The following is a 24,871-nucleotide window of genomic DNA, read 5'->3' as shown; positions in this document are numbered from 1 at the left end:
GATGCCATCGCAATTGTTCATTTTAAATCTGGGATTGGTAGATTTGTATTAACCAGGGGTGTCAAGTGATAAGAGGCAAAAATATATGGAGTTAGATCTTAGGTCAGCCGAAACCTCATTGAATAGTCTAAATGGACTACTCCTGTTCCTACGTTCCTAAGTGTTTGACAGTATAGTAGCTTAGTTTTATGTTATGTTGCTAGTAATCCAGAAGCCTGGACTAATAACCTGGAGACCTGTTCAAATTCCACCACAGCAATTGTGGAACTTAAAGCCACTTAATTAAATATGGCACAAACTCGCATCAGTAAAGCTGACCATGAAACCACCAGATTGTTGTAAAAACACAGCTGGTTCATTTCTGTACATTGGGGAAGGAAACTTGCTATCCTTACCTGATCTGGCCTATATGTGACTCCAGCAAAGTGGTTGATTCTCAGCTGCCTTCTGAAATGGCCTAAGAAGCTACTCAGTTGTATCAAAACCATAATGAAAAGCTTATGGGCAGAATTTTACATTGTGTGTGGGCGCACCTAACACGCTGGAACGTAAAATAACACGCGATGATGTCGGGCACGTGTCCCGGTGTCATCGCGAACTCGTGGAATATTTCGTTTGTTGGGTGCGCACCAGAGTCAGCTGCGGTCCCCTGATAATTAAAAGGCCTATTAAGACCATTAAGTAGGTAATTAAGTTGCATTTTATGCTGCCTATCCAACCATATGGTTGTCGGGCAGGCGAAAAGGCCAAGTGGCCTTTACGTTTTCTTAGGAAACCTCATCCACGAACGGGATGAGGTTTCCTAAAGCTAATACTACTTAAACAAAACTGTTATTATCAAAGTAAAAACATGCCCCAACTCATGTGGCATAGTCATATGAGGGGACATGTTTCATTAAATTTTTCATGTCTGTATTTATTTTCTAAAAAAAGCGCATCGGTCTCCCTGAAGCAGCTCCGTGCCTCAGGGAGATTGAAGCACTCTCTTGCGCGCATGTACAAACAGTGTGCTAGGCCCAGCTCTCCCCCTGCCTGCACAGGTAGCTACCGCTCGCGATCCATGCTGGGCGGGCCTTAACTGACCCGCCCATGTAAAATCGTGGTGTGGAGCAGATCGGGGGTGGCAGTTGGCTCTGTGACCACCCGCTCCCACCGAGCCCACCCAACCAATGTAAAATCCTGGTCTATAATTCTAACAAACTATGGAAGTTTAAGAAAATGACTTGCCAGCACCTGGCCAAAAGCAATTGGAGATGGTTCAGAAACGCACAGCTGGCCAGCCACACCCATATCCTGTGAACGGATAATAAAAAAAAGGACAGTTGTGCACTGGGAATACATGCTGATGTACTCACAGGCAGTTAACATTTTGAATTCACTGTCTGTGTTTGCAGTGGACATTGCTTTCGCTTCATGCCTGATGCTGCTCCAGGGTGTGGAACTCTACTGCATGCTATGGGAGGATATTCTCATAATTGTTTTGCAAGTTGCAGTAGAGCAGCAGCAAGATGCAGTCCATGCAGTTTTTGCCACAGCAGACTCCTGCAGAAGTATTGAAATGTTAGATATATGTGCAGCTTGAATTAGGGCAAGCCAGTACCCTATTGCATCTTTAGTTTATTTGGAGTGAGGCTTTTGCTTAGAGATCACGTTCCAGAACATGCATGGGTTGAACATCACCCCAGACGGTTCCAACAGGTGAAAACCAAAGCTCAGGTTCTGAATTCTGCGTTTACATTCAATGTAATATGTTTGTCCAGTCGGTGTGGGTGCCAATAAAACTTTCCTGGTGCGTAGGACTAACCCATTAGCTAGCATAGAGATGGTTATGACCATGTAAGGAGCATTCGCAGCACAAAATGTCATTACTTCACACTACCCTCAAAGGGAAGAGCATTTAGGTACAAAATAATACAATATGAGCCTATGGTTGCAGCTTTTTTTGAGTTACCATTTTTTGTTTGAGTCTGTATCAGATTTTTTTCAACTCCTAAGTAATTTTGTATGCTAGCATGCATGTGTAGGAGCATACATTTTCCTGCATGGACCGTATCTTAATGCTGGCTGTGTTATGTGCTGTTTTCAGATTGGACTGTGTTGCTGTTGCATTTTGGTCTTGATTCTTCATTATCCATCTTGGTACTTGTACAGTAAGCCTGCCTTTTATAAAATCAAGTCAGCTAATGAGTCTAATTACATTTGGTTGGCTTCTCTAGCTTGTTATATAATAGGAATGAGGCATTAGACAAAATTATTTAACTAATGGTAAATAAATCAAAAGCTAGATATGGAACCTGTACTCATCATTTTATTGGTTAAGTGCACCAAAGAGTGACACATTGGACACAATACTCACAGTGACACAATCTAATAGTATTTCAGGTTATGCTCATTAATTAAGTTCTCCTGCAGTGTTCCACAGCTTAAGGCAATATGTAAGTTATTTACTTCTTTATTATTGTGTGTATGGAACTGATATTGCTGCGTTGATTACTAACCTCTGAAATGAGATTAACCCCAGTTAAAATGATTAGTTTGTGCTAGATGCACAAATTTCCTCCAAATGTTGGAGCATCATTGAACATATGCTGTCATAAACACATTGAATTATGCATAAATGACCATTGAGCCTCCAAGTCTGCATAGCACTTTCTGTTGTCTAGACTGTCAATCCTAGGAGTCACACTGCTGCTGGTAAGCTTAGTGGTGCTAACTATGAGCATCTTGGTGCCGAATTATTTGTGGGAGCGTGAACAACGTTGGTAAGAATTGCACGCTCCCCCAGGGGAGTGTAGGCAGGTGGACAGGGGTGTAAAATTGAAGGAAATGCCATGGGCACCTTTCCTGTTGCCTTCCACCCCTGACCCCACCGCAATTTTGCGCACAGCATAAGAGGCATCAGGCAGCTCACCCACCCTTGGACCAATTGAGGCCATTAAGTGGCCAATTAGGATTGGGGTGGGGGGGTGGGTGGGGCAGGCGAAGAGCCCAGGCGGCCTTCGCATTTTTCATGAAACCTCATCCATGGGCGGGACGAGGTTTCACGAAGCGTTTTAAAATGTAATAACAATTTATACTTTTATTCTTTGACCTGCCCCAGCTCATGTGATAGTGTCACATGAGGGGACATGCGTTAAAAGTGTTACAAACTTTCATTTCAAACTTTAGCGCTGAAACCAATCTCCCTAAGGCACCCCCATTCCTCGGGGAGATCTCTGCCCTCTTTCGTCCGCATACGGGAAGAGTACAGGGAACCTCCTCAGGGAATCCCACCCCCCCAGCCCACATAGGGACCGCTCAGCACCTTAATTGGCCCTCCCACGTAAAATGGCGGCATGCACCCGATTGGGGGCACCAATCACTCCTGCCTGCCCCTGCACAACCCATTCGATGGGGTGGTGGGGGGGCGCGGGGGGGGATATTCTCCCCCATGGAACTCTTTTGCAATGAATAATCAAAAATGAATTCTTGCTTCCAGAATTGTTTTGACCTCTTCCCAACAACTGTGCTAGAATTGTTCATTTCTAAAATTTCTCTAAAATGTTGGGGAGGATTTCCCCCGCACCCAGAAGTGCTGAATGCTCCCTGTGCAGGTGATGGTAGGAGGCTGAGTCGGGGCCTGGTGCTAAGAGTGCAGAAATCTCCCTGAGGCATGGAGCTACCTCAGGGAGTTTAATTTCATTATTAAAAATTTAAATAAAGAAGAAAAAAAATTTCAGACATGTCCCCCTTGTGTGACAGTGTCACATGAGCTGGGACATGTAAATGAATTTTAATGAAAATTTTTATTTGATTTATAAATCCTTCATGAAGCCTCATCCCGCCTGTGGATGAGGTTTCATGATAAATGCGAAGGCCGCCTGGGCTTTTCGCCTGGCCGACAACCTTAAAGCTGGATGGACAGCTCTCTTAATCATCTTAATTAGTTTTTAAATGGCCTTTATAGGCCTTTGACAGTTCGGCGGGTGCACAGCCGAATCTGGTTCGTGCCCAGCGAACTGGAGAATGGAATGATGTGCAGTGACATCGGGACATGTGCCCGATGTCACCACGTGTCATTTTATACGTCAGCGAGTGGGGCCTGTCCCGCACACTGACCCGAATATTCTGGCTATTAAGTTGGAAACTTCAGGGAAAAGATAATTCCGATAATATTGGAGGAACGATGTTTTTGTTAATTTGTCCTGTACCCAATGCAATGCCTACTATAAAATGAATAATAACTGTCAGTCGTCACCTGAGTATTAGTCTTTCAAACTTGTCCTAATATTATTAAACACAAAAATCAAAACATCTTATTTAAGTAAGATAAGGAAATGAAATAAATATTGCTTTGAACCATGTTTGCTTTACAGTGAACTGTATATAATTCCATTGAATGTTTTGTTCATGCTTGCATTAATTAATTTGGAGCAGACCAACAGTATATTTGCCAAGAATGTTAAATGTTAAATTTAAAATCTCAAACAGGGCCGTTCTGTCTAGGGTAGTGAAGCTGCATGTATCTGCTTTTTGCCTTCTATTTAATTTCAAGCAATTTTAAAACAATGCATTTAATCACAGATCTTACAGGACCAAAGGAGACCATTGAGCTCATCCAGGCCTGTGCAGTGATGGTTCTCCACTGAGGCAGTCTATTCTAGTCCTAGTCACATATTTAAGCATTTCCCTTAAATGATGTTTCAGTGAGGGTGGGAACAGAGGCAGACAGGCTTTGAGAACAGCTGATAGGATGCCGTTCCTGTCTTTGGCGATTTTCCTCAGGGTGGGGAAGGTGGGCCCCAGAACTTATTCAGTTGTCAGCTTGTTAAGAGCTAGTTTGGGAGTTTGGTGGAGGTGCAAGGGTTGCAAACTGGATACAGGCCAGAGGCATGGAGACAGCAACAAGCCAGTCATAAGAGCACCGTGATATTAGGTGGGCCCATTAAAGGGGCTGAGAGGGGCACTCAGCCATTGGCTCAGTGCTCAGTGGGGCCATCAGGTATATAGAGATTGTGGGGAGAATGGTCTACATGTGCTCGGACAGTGCAGAAAGCTGTGACCCTCCTGGCATTACAGGGACATGAAGTTTGCTATACTGTTGATGGAAGACCTCATGCATTCAAAGCCCTGAGTCATGGTGGCACACATGAGCCGAATGGAATCCTCCATTCTCAGCCCATAATCCTACACTGCCTCAGGGAACTCTGACATGTGGATACACATCTGCTGCTGCTGCCAAAGTAGAGCTTCCTTTCCCATGATTCCCAAGGCTCTACATCTGTACACAGCTGAGCATAGCTGTATCTGCCCTCCATCCTGTGAGGGGAACCGTTCACAGGTTTCCTCTCTGACCTCCACTAGTTCACAAGTGCCATACCACCATATCTAAGCATGTGCAAGGGCCCATCAATGTGAGTATATTTGTGATGGTGGAGGATTTGCTTGTATGGTGTGACAGTGCTGGCTCTGCTGTCTCAGTATCTTGCAATGGCCCTGGTGCATGACAGGTCTCAGACGTTCCCCCTCCACTTCAGAATCTGTGCGACACAAGAAAGAAATCTTGAGAACTTTCCTTTGATAGCAGGAGTCTCTGCCGTACTGAGGCTTCCCACTGCAACTGAGTCTTTGGCTTGTCATTAGATGGGGAGGAGTGCACTGCATCCCTTTATTACCTCTCTTTCAGGTATGCCCATCTCCCCTTCCTGGACTTGTTCCTGCAAGTCACCCTGATGATTTCCATGGCTCCCTCCTCCATAGCAGTGGCAATGAATAGATAGGGTACTCCTCCTCTAGTCAGAGCCCTCTCCCTGGCATTATGTGCCCTTTTGTGCTGCAAGGGCAAAAGAGAGAGATAAGGCACTGCTGGCCGTTCACTGCTGGCCTTTCTCACCAGTGCCATGGCCACTCTGACATAGCAGAGGGAAGAACAATCCTCAGAACGTGCTGGTGATGGATTTAAAGAACATTTTCTTTCTTCTATTTTTCATGGGATGTTGACATCACTGTAAGGCCAGCATTTGTTGCCCATCCCTATTGCTCTTGAACTGAGTGGTTTGCTAAACCATTTTAGAGGGAGTTAAGAGTCAACCACATTGCTGTGGGTCTGGAGTCACATCTAGGCCAGACCAGGTAAGGGCAGCAGATTTTCTTCCATAAAGGATATAAGTGAACCAGATGGGCTTTTACAACAGTTGTTTCATGGTCACCATTACTGAGACTAGTTTTATTCCATATTTATTAATATAGTTGCTATGGCGGGATTTGAACCCATGGCCCCTGAACGTTAGCCTGGACCCCTGGATTACTAGTTCAGTGATATTACCTCTACACCACCATCTCCCCTGACCTCTCCTAAAATTGAGGAAAGCATCTGGAGATGTGGTAACCCAAAGTTACTACTTGGTGAAACGTGAATACAGAAACCCATTGGAAGCTGGGAGTTGCTGTGGACTGTTTGCTAAAAGGACTGCGATTCTGTAGAGAGTGCGATGAGTGATGAATGCAAGGGGAATGTCACTTTATATAGTTAAAGTATAAGTTGCCTACAAAAAGAAAATAATGTTTAGTCAATAGGGGTTTTGTCGTTTGTTACAGTAAAGGTTGTAAACCATGGAATTTTACCATGTCATTCTTTCAGTTAGTAACTGGAAGTTTGTATTTTGAATCTCTTTTTAAAAATTATCAGTCTGTATGAGGACAGGCGCTGTGCATTAGGGTGTCGACACTTTGCTCACATCAGATATGAGATGTTAACTGGATGTTAACCCAGTGCTCACAGGAGAAAGCACTGGTCTCCTGCTCTCTAGGGGTACGATGGTGAATCCACTCTGCTCTCATCAGACACACAAGTACCTCACTGGATATCAACCCAGTATACAGAGATTTGAACTTATGTCCCCAAACACTAGGGCTGCCTCGAGTTTATCTCAAACCCCATAATGTTCTGATTTAGAGGCGAGAAAGCTAACACAGAGCCAAGGCTAACCAACACATATTGCATATAAATGAACAAACAACAGAAAAAGTCTAGAGCTTCACAGTTGACTTTTTATTTGAGCTACAATGGGTGCAGTAACTCTACAGAGTGGAACACACCCCTCCTCAGGAATTACAGGTACAATTTGTCTCTAAATGTCATATGGGAATGTCTTGTCAGAACATAAACTGTGTATATTCCATCATTCCATCATTTTATTGCATGGAAATAAAACTAAGATGCAGGAGACGTTAGACTACCATTTGTGTGAATAGCTACCCAGACATCAGGAATTCAAATCTCGTTATGGCAAGTTGAGAAATATTATTTAATGAATGGGAACTGGTAAAAGAAAGCTGATATTTTGTTGAAAAAAAAAAAGCTCATTACTATCCTTTATAGGAGACAATCTACTACCCCACATAGCCTAGCTACAGCTGACTCCATTCCCACACTGTGAGCTGGATTTTACCAACCCTCTGGAACTGGGCTTGAAAGTATGGGGCCTGTAAACTGACATGGGAAGGAGAAATGGACTGCCCATCATTTCCCTGTCGCCATGCCATTTTGCCAGAGTTGGGAAAGGTGGGGGACAGCCCTTCTGCCCAGAGACCAACTGAGCCATTTAAGGTCTTCGTCTCACCAGCGTGGCATTTTACATCTGCCACTTAGGGAGACCACCTGGTGAACACTTGTGGCTTCCCTGCAGGTGTGCCCTCCTATTTGGGCACGCTATGCTCCAAGGAGGGTCCCCTGAGGGTGATGCTGCCCTTGTGGCAACTTCTCCCCCTGCCTTCACCAACCAGCCCTCTTGCCAATGACTGGCCCTGGCATTCCTAAAACCCACTTACCTGGTTGGGAGGGCAGTGTGCTTTCATGATATCCTCTCTTCTGGGTGCAGTCCCAGCAGTGGCCAATACTCCCAGTGGCGATGCTGAGCTGCCGGCCCTCCGATTAGCTGGCAGCTCTTGGAGGTAGGTGCCCATTCTCTAAAGGGACAGAGGTCTGATGACAACTAATTAGGCTGAGGCAGGGATCCCATGGCTTTCGGGCCTGTTGTTGCAGCCCCATCTGCACTGATAAAATTCTGGTCTCTGTGATTTGCTCAATCTCCCCATAGCAAGCAGTGATGGACTTCAAACAATGACTTATCATTGATACTTAATCCCAAGCACAAGTTTAGAAAAAACATTTGAATCCTGAACCCAAACAGACTGAGAGTGCTGAAAGAATTAAATTTAACTTCTGGGGCATTGGGACCAGTTCTGGGGAAGGTAGGATTTGTACAAGCTGGATGGTCTACATCTGAATAGGACCAGGCCGAATATCCTTGCAGACTAGGCCGGGGGTATTGGAACCTGAGGGCAGATTCAGATAGGACAAGTTCAGAGCAGGGAGCAGGAAATTAGCGGCTGACTCTGAAGGACAGAAGAAGCAAAAGTTAAAAGTTTAACAGCACAGGAATTTGGCAATGTTAAAAGGTATTTAAATGCAAGCAGTATAGCAAGCAAAGCTGATGAGCGGAGGGCACAGATAGACTCATGGCAGCATAATATCATTGCTATAACGGAAACTTGACTTAAAGAGGGACAAAGATGGCAGCTCAACATCACTGGATATAGGGTTTTAAGGCAGGATAGAGAGGGGGCTAAAAAGTTGGGGGTGTAGCACCATAGGTTAAAGAATCAAATACAGCTGTGTGGAGAGTGATAAACTAAATGAATCATCAATTGAGGCCATATAGGCTGACCTCAGAAATAAAAAGGGAGTAGCCACATTACTAAGAGTGTACTATAGACCCCCCAAATACTGAGAGGGAGATAGAAGAGCAAATACGTAAGCAGATTTCTGACTGCAAAAACAATAGGGCAATAATAGTTGGAGACTTAACTACCCTAATATCAACTGGGATATGAACAGTGTAATAGGCATAGAGAACACAAAATTCTTGAACTGCATTCGAGAGAATTTCTTTAGCGAGCATGTACGAGAGGCAGTGCAATTCCAGGACTGGTCTTAGAAAATGAAGCTAGGCAAGTGGATCAAGTAGCAGTGGGGGACCATTGTGGAGATAGTGACCATAATACAGTTAGATTTAGCATCATTATGGAAAAGGATAAAGATAGAACAGGAGTAAAAGCTTTAAATTGGGGAAAGACAAATTTTGTGAAGCTGAGAGGTGATCTGGCGAAAGTGGACTGGTTACAGCTACTTGATTGGAAATCAGTGACAGATCAGTGGGAGGCATTCAAAAGCGAGATTCTACGGCACAATGTAGACATGTCCCCACAAAGAAAAAGGGTGGTGCTGCCAAATCTAGAGCCCCCTGATTATCTAGAAGCATAAAAGGTAAAATAAAGCAGAAAAAGAAAGCTCCTGACAGTCACAAAAAAATTAACACTGTAGAAAGCCGAGAGGAGTATAGAGAGTATAATGGTGAAGTAAAAGAGGTAATTAGGAAAGCAAAGAGAGGATATGAAAAAATATTGGTAGGTTAAATCAAAGAAAACCCAACGATGTTTTGCCAGTACATTAAGAGCGAGAGAATAACTGAGGGAAGGATATGGCCTATCAGAGATGTTTATGGTAACTTGTGCGCTGATGCTGAAGACCTGGGCAGGGTTCTCAATGACTACTTTGTCTCTCTTGTCACGAAGGAGAGAGAAGATGTAGATTTTTAGTTAAAGAGGGGGAGTGTGAAATATTAAATACAATAAGCATAGTGAGAGAGAATGTATTGGAGGGACTGGCATCCTTGAACATGGATAAATCATCGGGGCTGGATGGATTGTTTCTCGGGCTGCTAAAGGAAGCAAGGGAGGAAAAAGCAGAAGCCACGAGGGGACATAAGTTCAAGGTGAGGGGCAGGAGGTTTAGGGGGGATGTGAGGAAAAACTTTTTTACCCAGAGGGTGGTGACGGTCTGGAATGCGCTGCCTGGGAGGGTGGTGGAGGCGGGTTGCCTCACATCCTTTAAAAAGTACCTGGGTGAGCACTTGGTACATCATAACATTCAAGGCTCTGGGCCAAGTGCTGGTAAATGGGATTAGGTAGGTAGGTCAGGTGTTTCTCATGTGTTGATGCAGACTCGATGGGCCGAAGGGCCTCTTCTGCACTGTGAGATTCTGTGATTCTAGGTAAAAAAGTTTTTCCTCTCATCCCCCCTAAACCTCCTGCTCCTCACCTTGAACTTATGTCCCCTCGTGACTGATCCTTCAACTAAGGAGAACAACTGCTCCCTATCCACCCTGTCCATGCCCCTCATAATCTTGTACACCTCGATCAGTCTTCTCTGCTCCAATAAAAACAACCCAAGTCTATCCAACCTCTCTTCATAACTTAAATGTTTCATCCCAGGCAACATCCTGGTGAATCTGCTCTGCACCCCCTCCAGTGCAATCACATCCTTCCTATAATGTGGCGACCAGAACTGCACACGGTACTCTAGCTGTGGCCTCGCCAAGGTTCTATATAACTCCAACATGACCTCCCTACTTTTGTAATCTATGCCTTGATTGATAAAGACAAGTGTCCCATATGTCTTTTTCATCACCCCACTAACATGCCTCTCTGCCTTCAGAGATCTATGGACACACGCGCCAAGGTCCCTTTGTTCCTCAGAACTTCGTAGTGTCATGCCATTCATTGAACACTTCCTTGTCAAAATACTCCTTCCAAAGTGTATCACCTCACACTTTTCAGGGTTAAATTCCATCTGCCACTTATCTGCCCATTTGACCATCCCGTCTATATCTTCCTGTAGCCCAAAACACTCAACCTCACTGTTAACCACCCAGCCAATCTCTGTGTCATCCGCAAACTTACTAATCCTACCGCCCCCCCCCGCCAACATAATCATCTATGTCGTTTATATAAATGACAAATAAAAGGGGACCGAGCACAGATTCCTGTGGTATGCCACTGGACACTGGCTTCCAGTCACTAAAGTATCCTTCTGTCATCACCCTCTGTCTCCTACAACTAAGCCAATTTTGAATCCACCTTATCAAATTACCCTGTATCCCATGTGCATTTGCCTTCTTTATAAGTCTCCCATGTGGGACCTTGTCAAAGGCTTTGCTGAAATCCATATAAACTACATCAACTGCACTACCCTCATCTACACACCTGGTCACCTCCTTAAAAAGTTCAATCAAATTTGTTAGGCATGACCTCACTCTGACAATGCCATGCTGACTATCCCTGATCAAACCCTGCCTCTCCAAGTGGAGATAGATACTCTTCTTCAGAATTTTCTCCAATAGTTTCCCTACCACTGACGTGAGTCTCACTGGCCTATAGTTCCCTGGCTTATCTTTACAACCCTTCTTAAATAGCAGAACCACATTAGCAGTTCTCCAGTACTCTGGCACCTCCCCTGCGGCCTGAGAGGAATTAAAAATTTGGGTCAGAGCCCCTGTGATCTCCTCCCTTGCCTCCCTCAGCAGTCTGGGACACAAATCATCTGGACCTGGAGATTTGTCCACTTTTAAGCCTGCCAACACCTCCAATACCTTGTCACTCCCCATATCAATTTGCTTAAGAAACTCACAGTCTCTCTCCCCGACTTCAATACCTTCATCCTCATTCTCTTGGGTGCACACGGATGTGAAGTATTTATTCCACACTCTAGCGATGTCATTTGGCTCCACCCATAGATTGCCCCCTTGGTCCCTTATGGGCCCTACTCTTTCCCTGGTTATCCTCTTCCCATTGATATACTTACAGGTAGGACATAATTGCTTTGGAGAGAGTACAGAGGAGATTTACAAGAATGTTGCCAGGGCTTGAAAATTGTGGCTATGGGGTTGTTTTCCTTGGAATTGAGGAGGCTGAGGGGTGACCTATTTGAGGTGTACAAGATTATGAGGGGCCTAGATAGAGTCGTCAAGGATGCCCTGTTTCCTTAGCAGAGAGGTGTATTACCAGCGGACACAGATTTAAGGTGATTGGTAGAAGGATTAGAGGAAACAGGAGGAAAAGCTTCTTCACCCAGAGGGTGGTGGGTGTTTGGAATTCGCTACCTGGTTTGGTGGTGGAGGCAGAAACCCTCAACTCATTTGAAAGGTACTTGGATCTATACAGTGCTGTAACCTGCAAGGCTAAGGAGCAGGTGCTGGAAGGTGGGATTAGAATGGGCAGCAAGTTTTTCATTTTTTCCTTTTTGGCCAGCACAGACGCGATGGACTGAATGGTCTCTTTCTGTGCCATAGCTTTTCCACAGTTCTAGGAAAGACCTAGAATAAAACTGCTCACTATCACAGAAAATTTTGACTTTTGACAATAATGTTATGTATTTTCCGACATTTTGGATCCTATGGTATCCTATTAAAAACAAAGACATAGTTACAAAACAAAAACAGAATTACCTGGAAAAACTCAGCAGGTCTGGCAGCATCGGCGGAGAAGAAAAGAGTTGACGTTTCGAGTCCTCATGACCCTTGGACAGAACTTGAGTTTGAGTCCAAGAAAGAGTTGAAATATAAGCTGGTTTAAGGTTTGTGGAGGGGGGGGCGGAGAGAGAGGGAGAGAGAGAAGTGGAGGGGGGGGTGTGGTTGTAGGGACAAACAAGCAGTGATAGAAGCAGATCATCAAAAGATGTCAACAACAATAGAACACATAGGTGTTAAAGTTGGTGATATTATCTAAACGAATGTGCTAATTAAGAATGGATGGTAGGGCACTCAAGGTATAGCTCTAGTCGGGGTGGGGAGAGCATAAAAGATTTTAAGATATTTAAAAATAATGGAAATAGGTGGGAAAAGAAAAATCTATATAATTTATTGGAAAAAAAAGGAAGGGGGAAACAGAAAGGGGGTGGGGATGGGGGAGGGAGCTCACGACCTAAAGTTGTTGAATTCAATATTCAGTCCAGAAGGCTGTAAAGTCCCTAGTCGGAAGATGAGGTGTTGTGCCTCCAGTTTGCGTTGGGCTTCACTGGAACAATGCAGCAAGCCAAGGACAGACATGTGGGCAAGAGAGCAGGGTGGAGTGTTAAAATGGCAAGCGACAGGGAGGTTTGGGTCATTCTTGTGGACAGACCGCAGGTGTTCTGCAAAGCGGTCGCCCAGTTTACGTTTGGTCTCCCCAATGTAGAGTAGACCACATTGGGAGCAACGAATGCAGTAGACTAAGTTGGGGGAAATGCAAGTGAAATGCTGCTTCACTTGAAAGGAGTGATTGGGCCCTTGGACGGTGAGGAGAGAGGAAGTGAAAGGGCAGGTGTTGCATCTTTTGCGTGGGCATGGGGTGGTGCCATAGGAGGGGGTTGAGGAGTAGGGGGTGATAGAGGAGTGGACCAGGGTGTCCCGGAGGGAGCGATCCCTACGGAATGCCGATAGGGGGGTGAAGGGAAGATGTGTTTGGTGGTGGCATCATGCTGGAGTTGGCGGAAATAGCGGAGGATGATCCTTTGAATGCGGAGGCTGGTGGGGTGATAAGTGAGGACAAGGGGGACCCTATCATGTTTCTGGGAGGGAGGAGAAGGCGTGAGGGCGGATGTGCGGGAGATGGGCCGGACACGGTTGAGGGCCCTGTCAACGACCGTGGGTGGAAAACCTCGGTTAAGGAAGAAGGAGGACATGTCAGAGGAACTGTTTTTGAAGGTGGCATCATCGGAACAGATGCAACGGAGGCGAAGGAACTGAGAGAATGGGATGGAGTCCTTACAGGAAGCGGGATGTGAGGAGCTGTGGTCGAGGTGGCTGTGGGAGTCGGTGGGTTTGTAATGGATATTGGTGGACAGTCTATCACCAGAGATTGAGACAGAGAGGTCAAGGAAGGGAAGGGAAGTGTCAGAGATGGACCACGTGAAAATGATGGAGGGGTGGAGATTGGAAGCAAAATTAATAAATTTTTCCAAGTCCCAACGAGAGCATGAAGCAGCACCGAAGTAATCATCGATGTACCAGAGAAAGAGTTGTGGAAGGGGGGTTCAGTTCCTTCGTCTCCATCGCATCTGTTCCGATGATGCCACCTTCAAAAACAGTTCCTCTGACATGTCCTCCTTCTTCCTTAACCGAGGTTTTCCACCCACGGTCGTTGACAGGGCCCTCAACCGTGTCCGGCCCATCTCCCACGCATCCGCCCTCACGCCTTCTCCTCCCTCCCAGAAACATGATAGGGTCCCCCTTGTCCTCACTTATCACCCCACCAGCCTCCGCATTCAAAGGATCATCCTCTGCCATTTCCGCCAACTCCAGCATGATGCCACCACCAAACACATCTTCCCTTCACCCCCGCTATCGGCATTCCGTAGGGATCGCTCCCTCCGGGACACCCTGGTCCACTCCTCCATCACCCCCTACTCCTCAACCCCCTCCTATGGCACCATCCCATGCCCACGCAAAAGATGCAACACCTGCTCCTTCACTTCCTCTCTCCTCACCGTCCAAGGGCCCAAACATTCCTTTCAAGTGAAGCAGCATTTCACTTGCATTTACCCCAACTTAGTCTACTGCATTCGTTGCTCCCAATGTGGTCTCCTCTACATTGGAGAGACCAAACGTAAACTGGGCGACCGCTTTGCAGAACACCTGCGGTCTGTCCGCAAGAATGACCCAAACCTCCCTGTCGCTTGCCATTTTAACACTCCACCCTGCTCTCTTGCCCACATGTCTGTCCTTAGCTTGCTGCATTGTTCCAGTGAAGCCCAATGCAAACTGGAGGAACAACACCTCATCTTCCGACTAGGCACTTTACAGCCTTCTGGACTGAATATTGAATTCAACAACTTTAGGTCGTGAGCTCCCTCCCCCATCCCCACCCCCTTTCTGTTTCCCCCTTCCTTTTTTTTCCAATAAATTATATAGATTTTTCTTTTCCCACCTATTTCCATTATTTTTAAATATCTTAAAATCTTTTATGCTCTCCCCACCCCGACTAGAGCTATACCTTGAGTGCCCTACCATCCATTCTTAATTAGCACATTCGTTTAGATAATATCACCAACTTTAACACCTATGTGTCCTATTGTTGTTGACATCTTTTGATGATCTGCTTCTATCACTGCGTGTTTGTCCCTACAGCCACACCCCCCCTCCACTTCTCTCTCTCCCTCTCTCTCCGCCCCCCCCCACACACCTTAAACCAGCTTATATTTCAACTCTTTCTTGGACTCGAACTCAAGTTCTGTCGAAGGGTCATGAGGACTCGAAACGTCAACTCTTTTCTTCTCCGCCGATGCTGCCAGACCTGCTGAGTTTTTCCAGGTAATTCTGTTTTTGTTTTGGATTTCCAGCATCCGCAGTTTTTTTGTTTTTATCTCGACATAGTTACAAGATTGACGTGGGAGTAAGTGTGAAGTATTAACATACTATGATCTAAAACTTCCATTTAACATTATGGGGTTATTTTAATCTAACCATGTTGGGAAAGTGCATTTTACAAACAACCTGATTTTCCTTTAGATTGATTTCAATGGGAGTAAACTGGCCCATCTGATCATGTCATTTCCTCGCTTGTTGGGTTAGGTTAAAATTACCGTTTTAATTTCGTTGGTGTCTTTGTCTTAATTCACTTTTGTATAGTGTGTAATATAGCTATAAATCAGGCTGACTTCCAGATGGGAACCTGTCAAGTGCAAATGATGCATTCTATAGAGTTAAAACTTCGCAAAGAATGGAGCATCCCAGACTTCCAGGTTTCTCATCTGAAACTCTGCACTCTCAGCCAATATAATCAACCCTTCTAAATATTCAGGCCTTTCAATTTTTCCTTGTACTGACATTCCACATCGCTTGGTTTGCTTTGACGCTATTAAAATAACTGAGAAAACAAATTATTTTCTGTAACTATCAATGGTAAGTAAATAAAAGACATAGTTGATATGTATATCAACCAATTCTTTCCCCTTTCACGTGAAACTATAATCAATTCATTTAATGTATTTCATTTTTCTCTTTTTTCCACTTAATAGATGCTTGACCCAAAATCAGATGAACAGTCTGAGATGCTGTCTGAGGAACAGGTCCCAATTAGCCACCTCCAGCCAACTGGCAAAGAAGATGCTGAAAATGAGAGTGTCTCAAAAAAAGAACACATTGCAGAAGAAGAAAATAAATCCACAGAGAATGTGAAAGCGCAAGGAGAAAAGCCAAATATCATTGAGTCACAGAATCCTCGAATGCCATTCAATATACCTGTGGTCAGACTTGACAGAAGCTTTAGCCAAAGTGCTGATGAGCTGCCAATTTTACAGATTGATGGTGATGATAATGAGGATGAGGAAGAAGAGGAGGAGGAGGAGGAGGAGGAGGATGATGATGACGATGAAGAATATAGCGATGAGTGTTATTTGGACAGTTGTAATTCTAAACGGCGCAGTATGATTGAAACATCAGATTGTGAGAAACGTTGTACACTCTCGATTCAGAACTCACTACGACGTCGAACACACAGTGAGGGGAGCCTTCAGCAGGAACCTAAGGCTCAGTGCTTTAAATCTGACAATGCACTCAACTGTGTAGGATATGATGGTCAGAAGACAAAGACGAACTGGGCCCCTCCCTCTCCAAAGACCCTCAAAAAAGAGCTAGCTAATGTGAAAAATGGTGGTTCCATGCACCAACTGTGCCTCATCTTCTCTGGGCGTAAAGTGAGTACCCAATTTTTTTTATCTCAATTTAACTGCTGGCTTTACTTATGGTATTTTTGACATTAAATTGCTGCCTGTATACTTGTTTGAAAAAGGTACACTTGCAAAGAAAAATAATTTTAATCAGGGTGATAGGAAGCTAAAAATAATTTGACTGTCTTATGCTAATGTCCTATTAAGAAATATTAACTCTAACAATAAGGTTTACTGAATCTCCACTAACCTTCATTGATAATATTTTGATAGAGCTTTTAGTTGGTATCAAGTTCTATCTGGTCACCTCTGGTTTCTTTACATATTATTTACATATCCTCTAGGAATCTAGAGGTCCAGTGCTCATGAATATTTTTGTCAGTTTACTCAAGAATCGCGATATTATTTATTTTTTTATTCATTCACGGGATGTGGGCTTCGCTGACTGGGCCAGCATTTATTGCCCATCCCTAATTGCCCTTGAGAAGGTGCTGGTGATGAGCCGTCTTCTTGAATCGCTGCAGCCCCTGTGGTGTAGGTACACCCACAGTGCTGTAAGGGAGGGAGTTCCAGGATCTTTACCCTGCGACAGTGAAGGAACGGTGATATATTTCCAAGTCAGGATGGTGAGTGACTTGGAGGGGAACTTCCAGGTGGTGGTGTTCCCATCTATCTGCTGCCCTTGTCCATCTAGAGGGTAGTGGTCATGGGTTTGGAAGGTGCTGTCTAAGGAGCCTTAGTGAATTCCTGCAGTGCATCTTGTAGATGGTACACACTGCTGCTACTCTGCATCGGTGGTGGAGGGAGTGAATGTTTGTGGATGTGGTGCCAATCAAGCGGGTTGCTTTGTCCTGGACGGTGTCAAGCTTCTTGAGTGTTGTGGGAGATGCACTCATCCAAGCAAATGGGGAGTATTCCATCACACTCCTGACGTGCCGTGTAGATGGTGGACAGGCTTTGGGGAGTCAGGAGCTGAGTTACTCGTCGTACCATTCCTGGACTTTGACCTGCTCTTGTAGCCACAGTATTTATATGGCTAGTCCAGTTCAGTTTCTGGTCAATGGTAACCCCCCAGGATGTTGATAGTGGGGGATTCAGTGATGATAATGCCATTGAACATCAAGGGGTGATGGTTGGATCCTCTCTTGTTGGAGATGGTCATTGCCTGGCACTTGTGTGGCGTGAATGTTACTTGCCACTTGTCAGCCCAAGCCTGGATATTGTCCAGGTCTTGCCACGTTTGGACATAGACTGCTTCAGTATCTGAGGAGTCGTGAATGGTGCTGAACATTGTGCAATCATCAGCGAACATCCCCACTTCTGACCTTGTGATGGAAGGAAGGTCATTGATGAAGCAGCTGAAGATGGTTGGGCTGAGGAACTCCTGCAGTGATGTCCTGGAGCTGAGATGACTGACCTCCAACAACCACAACCATCTTCCTTTGTGCTAGGTAAGACTCCAACAAGCGGAGAGTTTTCCCCCTGATTCCCATTGACTCCAGTTTTGCTCGGGCTCCTTGATGCCACACTCGGTCAAATGCTGCCTTGATGTCAAGGGCAGTCACTCTCACCTCACCTCGGGAGCTCAACTCTTTTGTCCATGTTTGAACCAAGACTGTAATGAGGTCAGGAGATGAATTCCCCTGGCAGAATCCAAACTGGACATTAGTTAGGTTATTGCTAAGCAAGAGCCGCTTGATAGCACTGTTGATGATCCCTTCCATTACATTACTGATGATCAAGAGTAGACTGATGGGCTGGTAATTGGCCGAGTTGGATTTGTCCTGCTTTTTGTGTACAGGATATACCTGGGCAATTTTCCATATAGCAGGGTAGATGTCAGTGTTGTAGCTGTACTGGAACAGCTTGGCTAGGGGTGCGGCAAGTTCTGGAGCACAAGTCTTCAGTATTGTTGCCAGAATATTTTCAGGACCCATAGCCTTTGCAGTATCCAGTGCCTTTAGCCATTTCTTGATATCACGTGGAGTGAATCGAATTGGCTGAAGACTAGCATTTGTGATACTGGGGACCCCCAGAAGATGCTGAGATGGATCATTCACTCAGCACTCCTGACTGTAGATTGCTGCGAATGCTTCAACCTTATCTTCTGCACTGCTGTGATGGGCTCCTCCAGCATTGAGGATGGGGATATTTATGGAGCCTCCTCTCCTCCAGTGAGTTGTTTAATTGTGCACCACCATTCATGACTGGATGTGACAGGACTACAGAGCTTAGATCTGATCCGTTGGTTGTACGATTGCTTAGCTCTGTCTATCACTTGCTGCATATGCTGTTTGGCATGCAAGTAGTCCTGTGTTATAGCTTCACCAAGTTGACATCACATTTTTAGGTATGCCTGGTGCTGCTCCTGGCATGCCCTCCTGCACTCTTCATTGAACCAGGGTTGATTCCCTGGCTTGATGGTAATGGTAGAGTGGGGGATATGTTGGCCGTGAGGTTACAGATTATGTTCGAGTACAATTCTGCTGCTGCTGATGGCCCACAGCACCTCATGGATGCCCAGTCTTGAGTTTCTAGAACTGTTTGAAATCTATCCCATTTAGCATGGTGGTAGTGCCACACAACATGTTGGAGGGTATCCTCAATGTGAAAGCGGGACTTCTTGTGTGGTGGTCACTCCCACTGACACTATCATGGACAGATGCATCTGCAGCAGGCAGGTTGGTGAGGATGAGGTCAAATACGTTTTTCCTTCTTGTTGGTTCCCTCACCACCTGCCGCAGACCCAGTCTAGCAGCGATGTCCTTTAGGACTCGGCCAGTTCGGTCAGTAATGGTGCTACCGAGCCACTCTTGGTAATGGACATTGAAGTCCCCCACCCAGAGTACATTCTGCACCATTGCCACCCTCAGTGCTTCCTCCAAGTGATGTTCAACATGGAGGAGGCACTGATTCATCAGCTGAGGGAGGGTGCTACGTGGTAATCAGCAGGAGGTTTCCTTGCCCATGTTTGACCTGATGCCATGAGATTTCAAGTCAATGTTCAGGACTTCCAGGGCAACCCCCGCAATTGTACACCACTGTGCCCCCACCTCTGCTGAGTCAGTCCTGCCAGTGAAACAGGACATACCTAGGCATGGTGATGGTAGTGTCTGGGACATTGCGTGAGGTTGACTATGTCAGGCTGCAGCTTGACTAGTCAGTGAGACCGCTCTCCTAATTTTAACACTGGCCCCCATATTTTAGTAAAGAGGACGTTGCAGGGTCGACAGAGCTGCAATTGCCGTTGCCGTTTCCGATGCCCGGGTTGATCCTGGGTGGTCCATTTGGTTTCATTCCTTTTTTGTGACTTTATGGCAGTTTGCCACAACTAAGTTGCCCTCATTTCAGAGGGCATTTAAGAGTCAAGCACATTGCTGTGTCTGGAGTCACATGTAAGCTAGGCTAGGTATGGATGACAAATTTCCTTTCCTGAAGGACACTAGTGAACAGATGGGTTTTTACACCAATCAGCAATGGTTTTGGTCATCATTAGGCTTTTAATTCCAGACTTTTTTATTGAATTACAATTCCACCACCTGCCATGGCAGGATTTGCACCCGGTCCCCAGAGCATTACCCTGGTTTACTAGTCCAGGGACAGTACCATTACGCCATTGCCTCCCATTTTGATGGAGTTAACCCTATTCTCCTACCCTGTGCATAATTCCGATTCATAGATGAAACATTTGCGATCTTTGTATCTGCAGCTGCATATAAGGACTTTGTTACACACCTTAACACTCTCCAACCTGCACACAAGTTCACTTTTGAGATAGAGTGTTCTCATCTGTTCCCTTTCCTCATTGGGCTGGGTTGAAAGCTGCTAATGAGTTCTCCACTACTGCCTCCCACAGGCCAGGACTTTCCCTGCTCAATATGCACATTGGGATTTGTATGGCAATCGAAATCAGATCATTGTTGCTGTTAACCTGCTGAGTATTTAAACATTTCCTGTTTTTACAGCAGATGCAGGAAATTTGAAATATTTGCTCTTACATCCAATTTTAGCCCCTCAAACCTATAAAAATACGATGACATTACTAAATATTTAGAGAATAGGATCAGTCAGCATGGATTTCTAAAATGCAGTGTTTCTTTGGCCAACATTACAAAACCTTTGGAAGAAAGAGTTTTTGCTTTATTTGGATTTTCCAAAAGTATTTGATTGCAGGAGACTTCTGGCAAAGATAATGGCACATGGAAGAAAGGGAAATTTAACCACAGTGGTAGAAAGATGGTTGAAGAACAGCTAGCAAAGAGTAGAAATTAAAAGGAATTTTCTCAGATGGGAAGATGTGGTGATTATGTTCCAGAATTTATTTCAGGACCACACTTGGACTTTGCAGTTGAGGGAGTAATATTGACTTTTTTGAGTACACCAAATTTTAGAGGTATGATAGCTTTTGATGCAGATTGAAAATTTGCTGGAAGAAATTGGCTAGCAAAATGAGCAGGTGACAAATAAAACCGAATTTACAAACATGTGAAGTAATAAATTTTGGCAGTTAAATAGAGAAGGAAAATGCATTTTAGATGAAGTACAGGAGCAGAGAGACCTCTACTGTTCACAAATGCTCTTGCAGCATAGAAATCCGAAATAATTGCAAAATTACAGTTTATCCTTATTTAGGAGCAACTTTTATTTCGGTGATATTGGTTAAGGGAAAAATGTTTTCCAGACTACTGAGGAATACTTACTTCCTCCTTCTTCTTTAAGTAATACCATGAGATCTTAACATTCACCAGGTCAGACAGACAGAACTTTGGTTTGATGTTTCCTTTGAAATTTGGTACCTCCAACAATGTGGTATGCCTCAGTAATGCATGGATGTGCCATTCTAGATTATGTGCTTAAGAATAAATTTGCTACCACCACAAAACATAGCTACACCAAGAAATAAGTTTGTGTATATAATCTGCTGTAGTCACAGCAACAAATGCCACAATCAAGTGAAAAGTATTTCCTCAGCTAAGAATTTGTATGTGTATGTAGCCACCTTCTAACTTACAAGTGGTTAATAACCCAGCAGACTTAAGTCTTAAACAAGATAAAAGTTAGTTTATTTTGAACCTACTGCTGAAAGTTACTTTGGTAAGCGTGATAAAGTTATTAATCAAAATACAGATACAAAAATTAAAATGCAGACAAAATAAAATAATACTTAAAGATGAGATATCAAATCAGTCTCTGTCAGATATATTGTTAGGGACTTGTTGCTGGAATTCCTTCACTCCGAAGTGAAGTGGTTGAAGCCTGAGGTATTGTTTGGCAACCGCGAAGGTTTCTGCAGTCGGCTATCTGGAAGCTTGCCTTTTCAGGGAGACTCACCAGCTCAGCAGATTTTGGGTGAGAGTGACGGTTTCAAATTCCTCTGTTACGGTACTTGTAGATTGTCTGGACTCTTTTGGTAGATTGGCAGTTGATTTTTTAGCCCCTTCCGCTTTGACCTCCCTTGGCTGAGAACCCCCTCTGAAGTAGTTTCTCAGAATTCTTCCCGGGGTTCTGCACACAAAGTGGCTGTTCTCAGTCAGATTTCATACAGTTCCAAAACTTAAAATTGCTGCTATCCCAAACTGTCAAACCATGCTCCAATATTAGGTATTGGGTTAGTCCCAGGCTCCGGGGCATAGTCCCATCCATAGTCTTTTTAGCCGAGGTAATTAACCTTTTAAATGTCTCCGCCATTAACTTGAATGGTTTGAGAATATAGGAAAGAGCTATTTACACCGCCAGGGAAGCTGCTATGAGTTTCCATTTACTTATGTGGAAATGCAAATTGAATTTCAAATACCTTCGCATGTCTGAATATGTCTATCTGCAATCCACTTGGAACATTCTAGAGCTTGACCACATTGGAGTTGAAAAGGGTCAGGTGACTTTTGGCAGCCATCTTTCAGGCTCCTTGTGTCCATTTAAAAGGAAAATTAGCCTTTTTTCAAACAAAAATCTATAGCACAACTACATGTTTGTGACACAAGTATATCCTTGTTTTTACTTGCACTATTTACATGACTATTTTCAAAGGAGATCCATTGGCCCTAAAAGTGACTTCCCTGTGCTGTCAGTCCTCAGTTCTGTTCCATTATTGAACAGATACCTTCACAGGCTGGGGAGTTTTACCTTCAATCATACAAAATCCTGGTGCTTTGTGCCCTTCAATCCAAAATGTGATTATGTTCATTAGATTCAGAAAGGGAAACCTTAAATTGAATCCTTGGAATATTGGAATATTGAATATTACAGAGAGATACTAGTGATTTCTAGGACTTGTATAGTCTGCGACCTGGCTCAGGGGCTTTGTCCAGGGTTTTCTGCAAAGCCCTGGATTTCAGGTCAAAATTTTTTTTTATTATTTATTAACAGGATGTGGGCATCGCTGGCTAGGCCAGCATCTATTGCCCTTCCCTAGTTGCCCTTGAGAAGGTGGTGGTGAGCTGCCTTCTTGAACCGCTGCAGTCCATGTGGTGTAGGTACACCCACAGCGCTGTTAGGGAGGGAGTTCCAGGAGTTTGACCCAGTGACAGTGAAGGAACGGTGATATATTTCCAAGTCAGGATGGTGAGTGGTTTGGAGGGGAACTTCCAGATGGTGGAGTTCCCATCTATCTGCTGCCCTTGTCCTTCTAGGTGGTAGTGGTTGTGGATTTGTAAGGTGCTGTCTAAGAAGCCTTGGTGAATTCCTGCAGTGCATCTTGTAGATGGTACACACTGCTGCTACTGTGTATCGGTGGTGCAGGGAGTGAATGTTCGTGGCTGTGGTGCCAATCAAGCAGACTGCTTTGACCTGGACGGTGTTGTGGGAGCTGCACTGATCCAGGCAAGTGGGGAGTATTCCATCACACTCCTGATATGTGTCTTGTAGATGGTGGACAGGCTTTGGGGAGTCAGCAGGTGAGTTACTCGTCGCCCAATTCCTAGCCTCTGACATGTTCTTGTAGCCACGGTATTTATGCAGCTAGTCCAGTTCAGTTTCTGATCAATGGTAACCCCCCAGGATATGGATAGAGGGGGAATCAATGATGGTATTGCCATTGAACACTCAATGATGGTTGGATTCTCTCTTGTTGGAGATGGTCATCGCCTGACACTTGTGTGGCGTGAAAGTTACTTGCCACTTGTCAGCCCAAGCCTGGATATTGTCCAGGTCTTGCTGCATTTGGGCATGGACTGCTTCAGCATCTGAGGAGTCGTGAGTGGTGCTGAACATTGTGCAACCATCAGCGAACATCCCCACTTCTGACCTTATGATGGAAGGGAGGTCATTGATGAAGCAGCTGAAGATGTTTGGGCCGAGGACATTACCTTGAGGAACTCCAGTGATGTCCTGGAGCTGAGATGACTGACCTCCAACAACCACAACCATCTTCCTTTGTGCTAGGTATGACTCCAACCAGCGGATAGTTTTCCCCCTGATTCCCATTGACTCCAGTTTTGCTAGGGCTCCTTGATGCCACACTCGGTCAAATGCTGCCTTGATGTCAAGGGCAGTCACTCTCACCTCACCTCGGGAGTTCAACTCTTTTGTCCATGCTTGACCCAAGGCTGTAATGAGGTCAGGAGCTGAGTGGCCCTGGCTGGACCCAAACTGGGCATCAGTGAGTAAGTTATTGCTAAGCAAGTGCCGCTTGATAGCACTGTTGATGACCCCTTCCATCACTTTACTAATGATTGAGAGTCGATTGATGAGGTGGTAACTGAACAGGTTGGATTTGTCCTGCTTTTTGTGTACAGGACATACCTGGGCAATTTTCCACATAGCCGGGTAGATGCCAGCGTTGTAGCTGTGCTGGAACAGCTTGGCTAGGGGCATGCCAAGCTTTGGAGCACAAGTCTTCAGTACTATTGCCCGAATATTGTAAGGTCTCATAGCCTTTTCACCACCCAGTGCCTTCAACCGTTTCTTGATATCATGTGGAGTGAATCAAATTGGCTGAAGGCTGGCAACTATGATGCTGGGGACCTCTGGAGGAGACCGAGATGGACCATCCACTCGGCATTTCTGGCTATAGATTGTTGCGAATGCTTCAGCCTTATCTTTTGCACTCATGTGCTGGGCTCCCCCATCTTTAGGATGGGGATATTTGTGGAGTCACTTCTTCCAGTGAGTTGTTTAATTGCCCACCACCATTCACGACTGGATGTGGCAGGACTGCAGAGCTTGGATCTGGTCCATTGGTTGTGGGATTGCTTAGCTCTGTCTATCACTTGCTGCTTATGCTGCTTGGCACACAAATAATGGTAGAGTGGGGAATATGCCAGGCCATGAGGTTACAGATTGTGCTTGAGTGCAATTCTGCTGCTGCCGATGGCCCACAGCGCCTCATGGATGCCCAGTCTTGAGTTG

General features: G+C 44.9%; 1 protein-coding gene across 6 annotated transcripts in view; it reads left to right on the top strand.

Moving 5' to 3' along the window:
• rgs3a (regulator of G protein signaling 3a) overlaps positions 1 to 24,871 on the top strand; it is a 267,593-nt gene that overhangs the window by 145,188 nt on the left and 97,534 nt on the right. For 5 of the 6 annotated variants that reach the window (XM_041193069.1, XM_041193070.1, XM_041193068.1 and 2 more), the window contains one exon: positions 15,875 to 16,552. The exons of the other annotated variant lie outside the window; for it this stretch is intronic. In XM_041193069.1, the coding sequence (XP_041049003.1) occupies positions 15,875 to 16,552 (678 nt within the window). The remainder of the gene's footprint in view (positions 1 to 15,874; positions 16,553 to 24,871) is intronic. 6 annotated transcript variants of the gene reach the window in all.

The sequence above is a fragment of the Carcharodon carcharias genome, chromosome 8 (assembly GCF_017639515.1).
Source record: "Carcharodon carcharias isolate sCarCar2 chromosome 8, sCarCar2.pri, whole genome shotgun sequence".
NCBI lineage: Eukaryota > Metazoa > Chordata > Chondrichthyes > Lamniformes > Lamnidae > Carcharodon > Carcharodon carcharias.
Note: the sequence above shows the minus strand (reverse complement) of the source record. Positions and strands in the feature narration are given on the sequence as shown.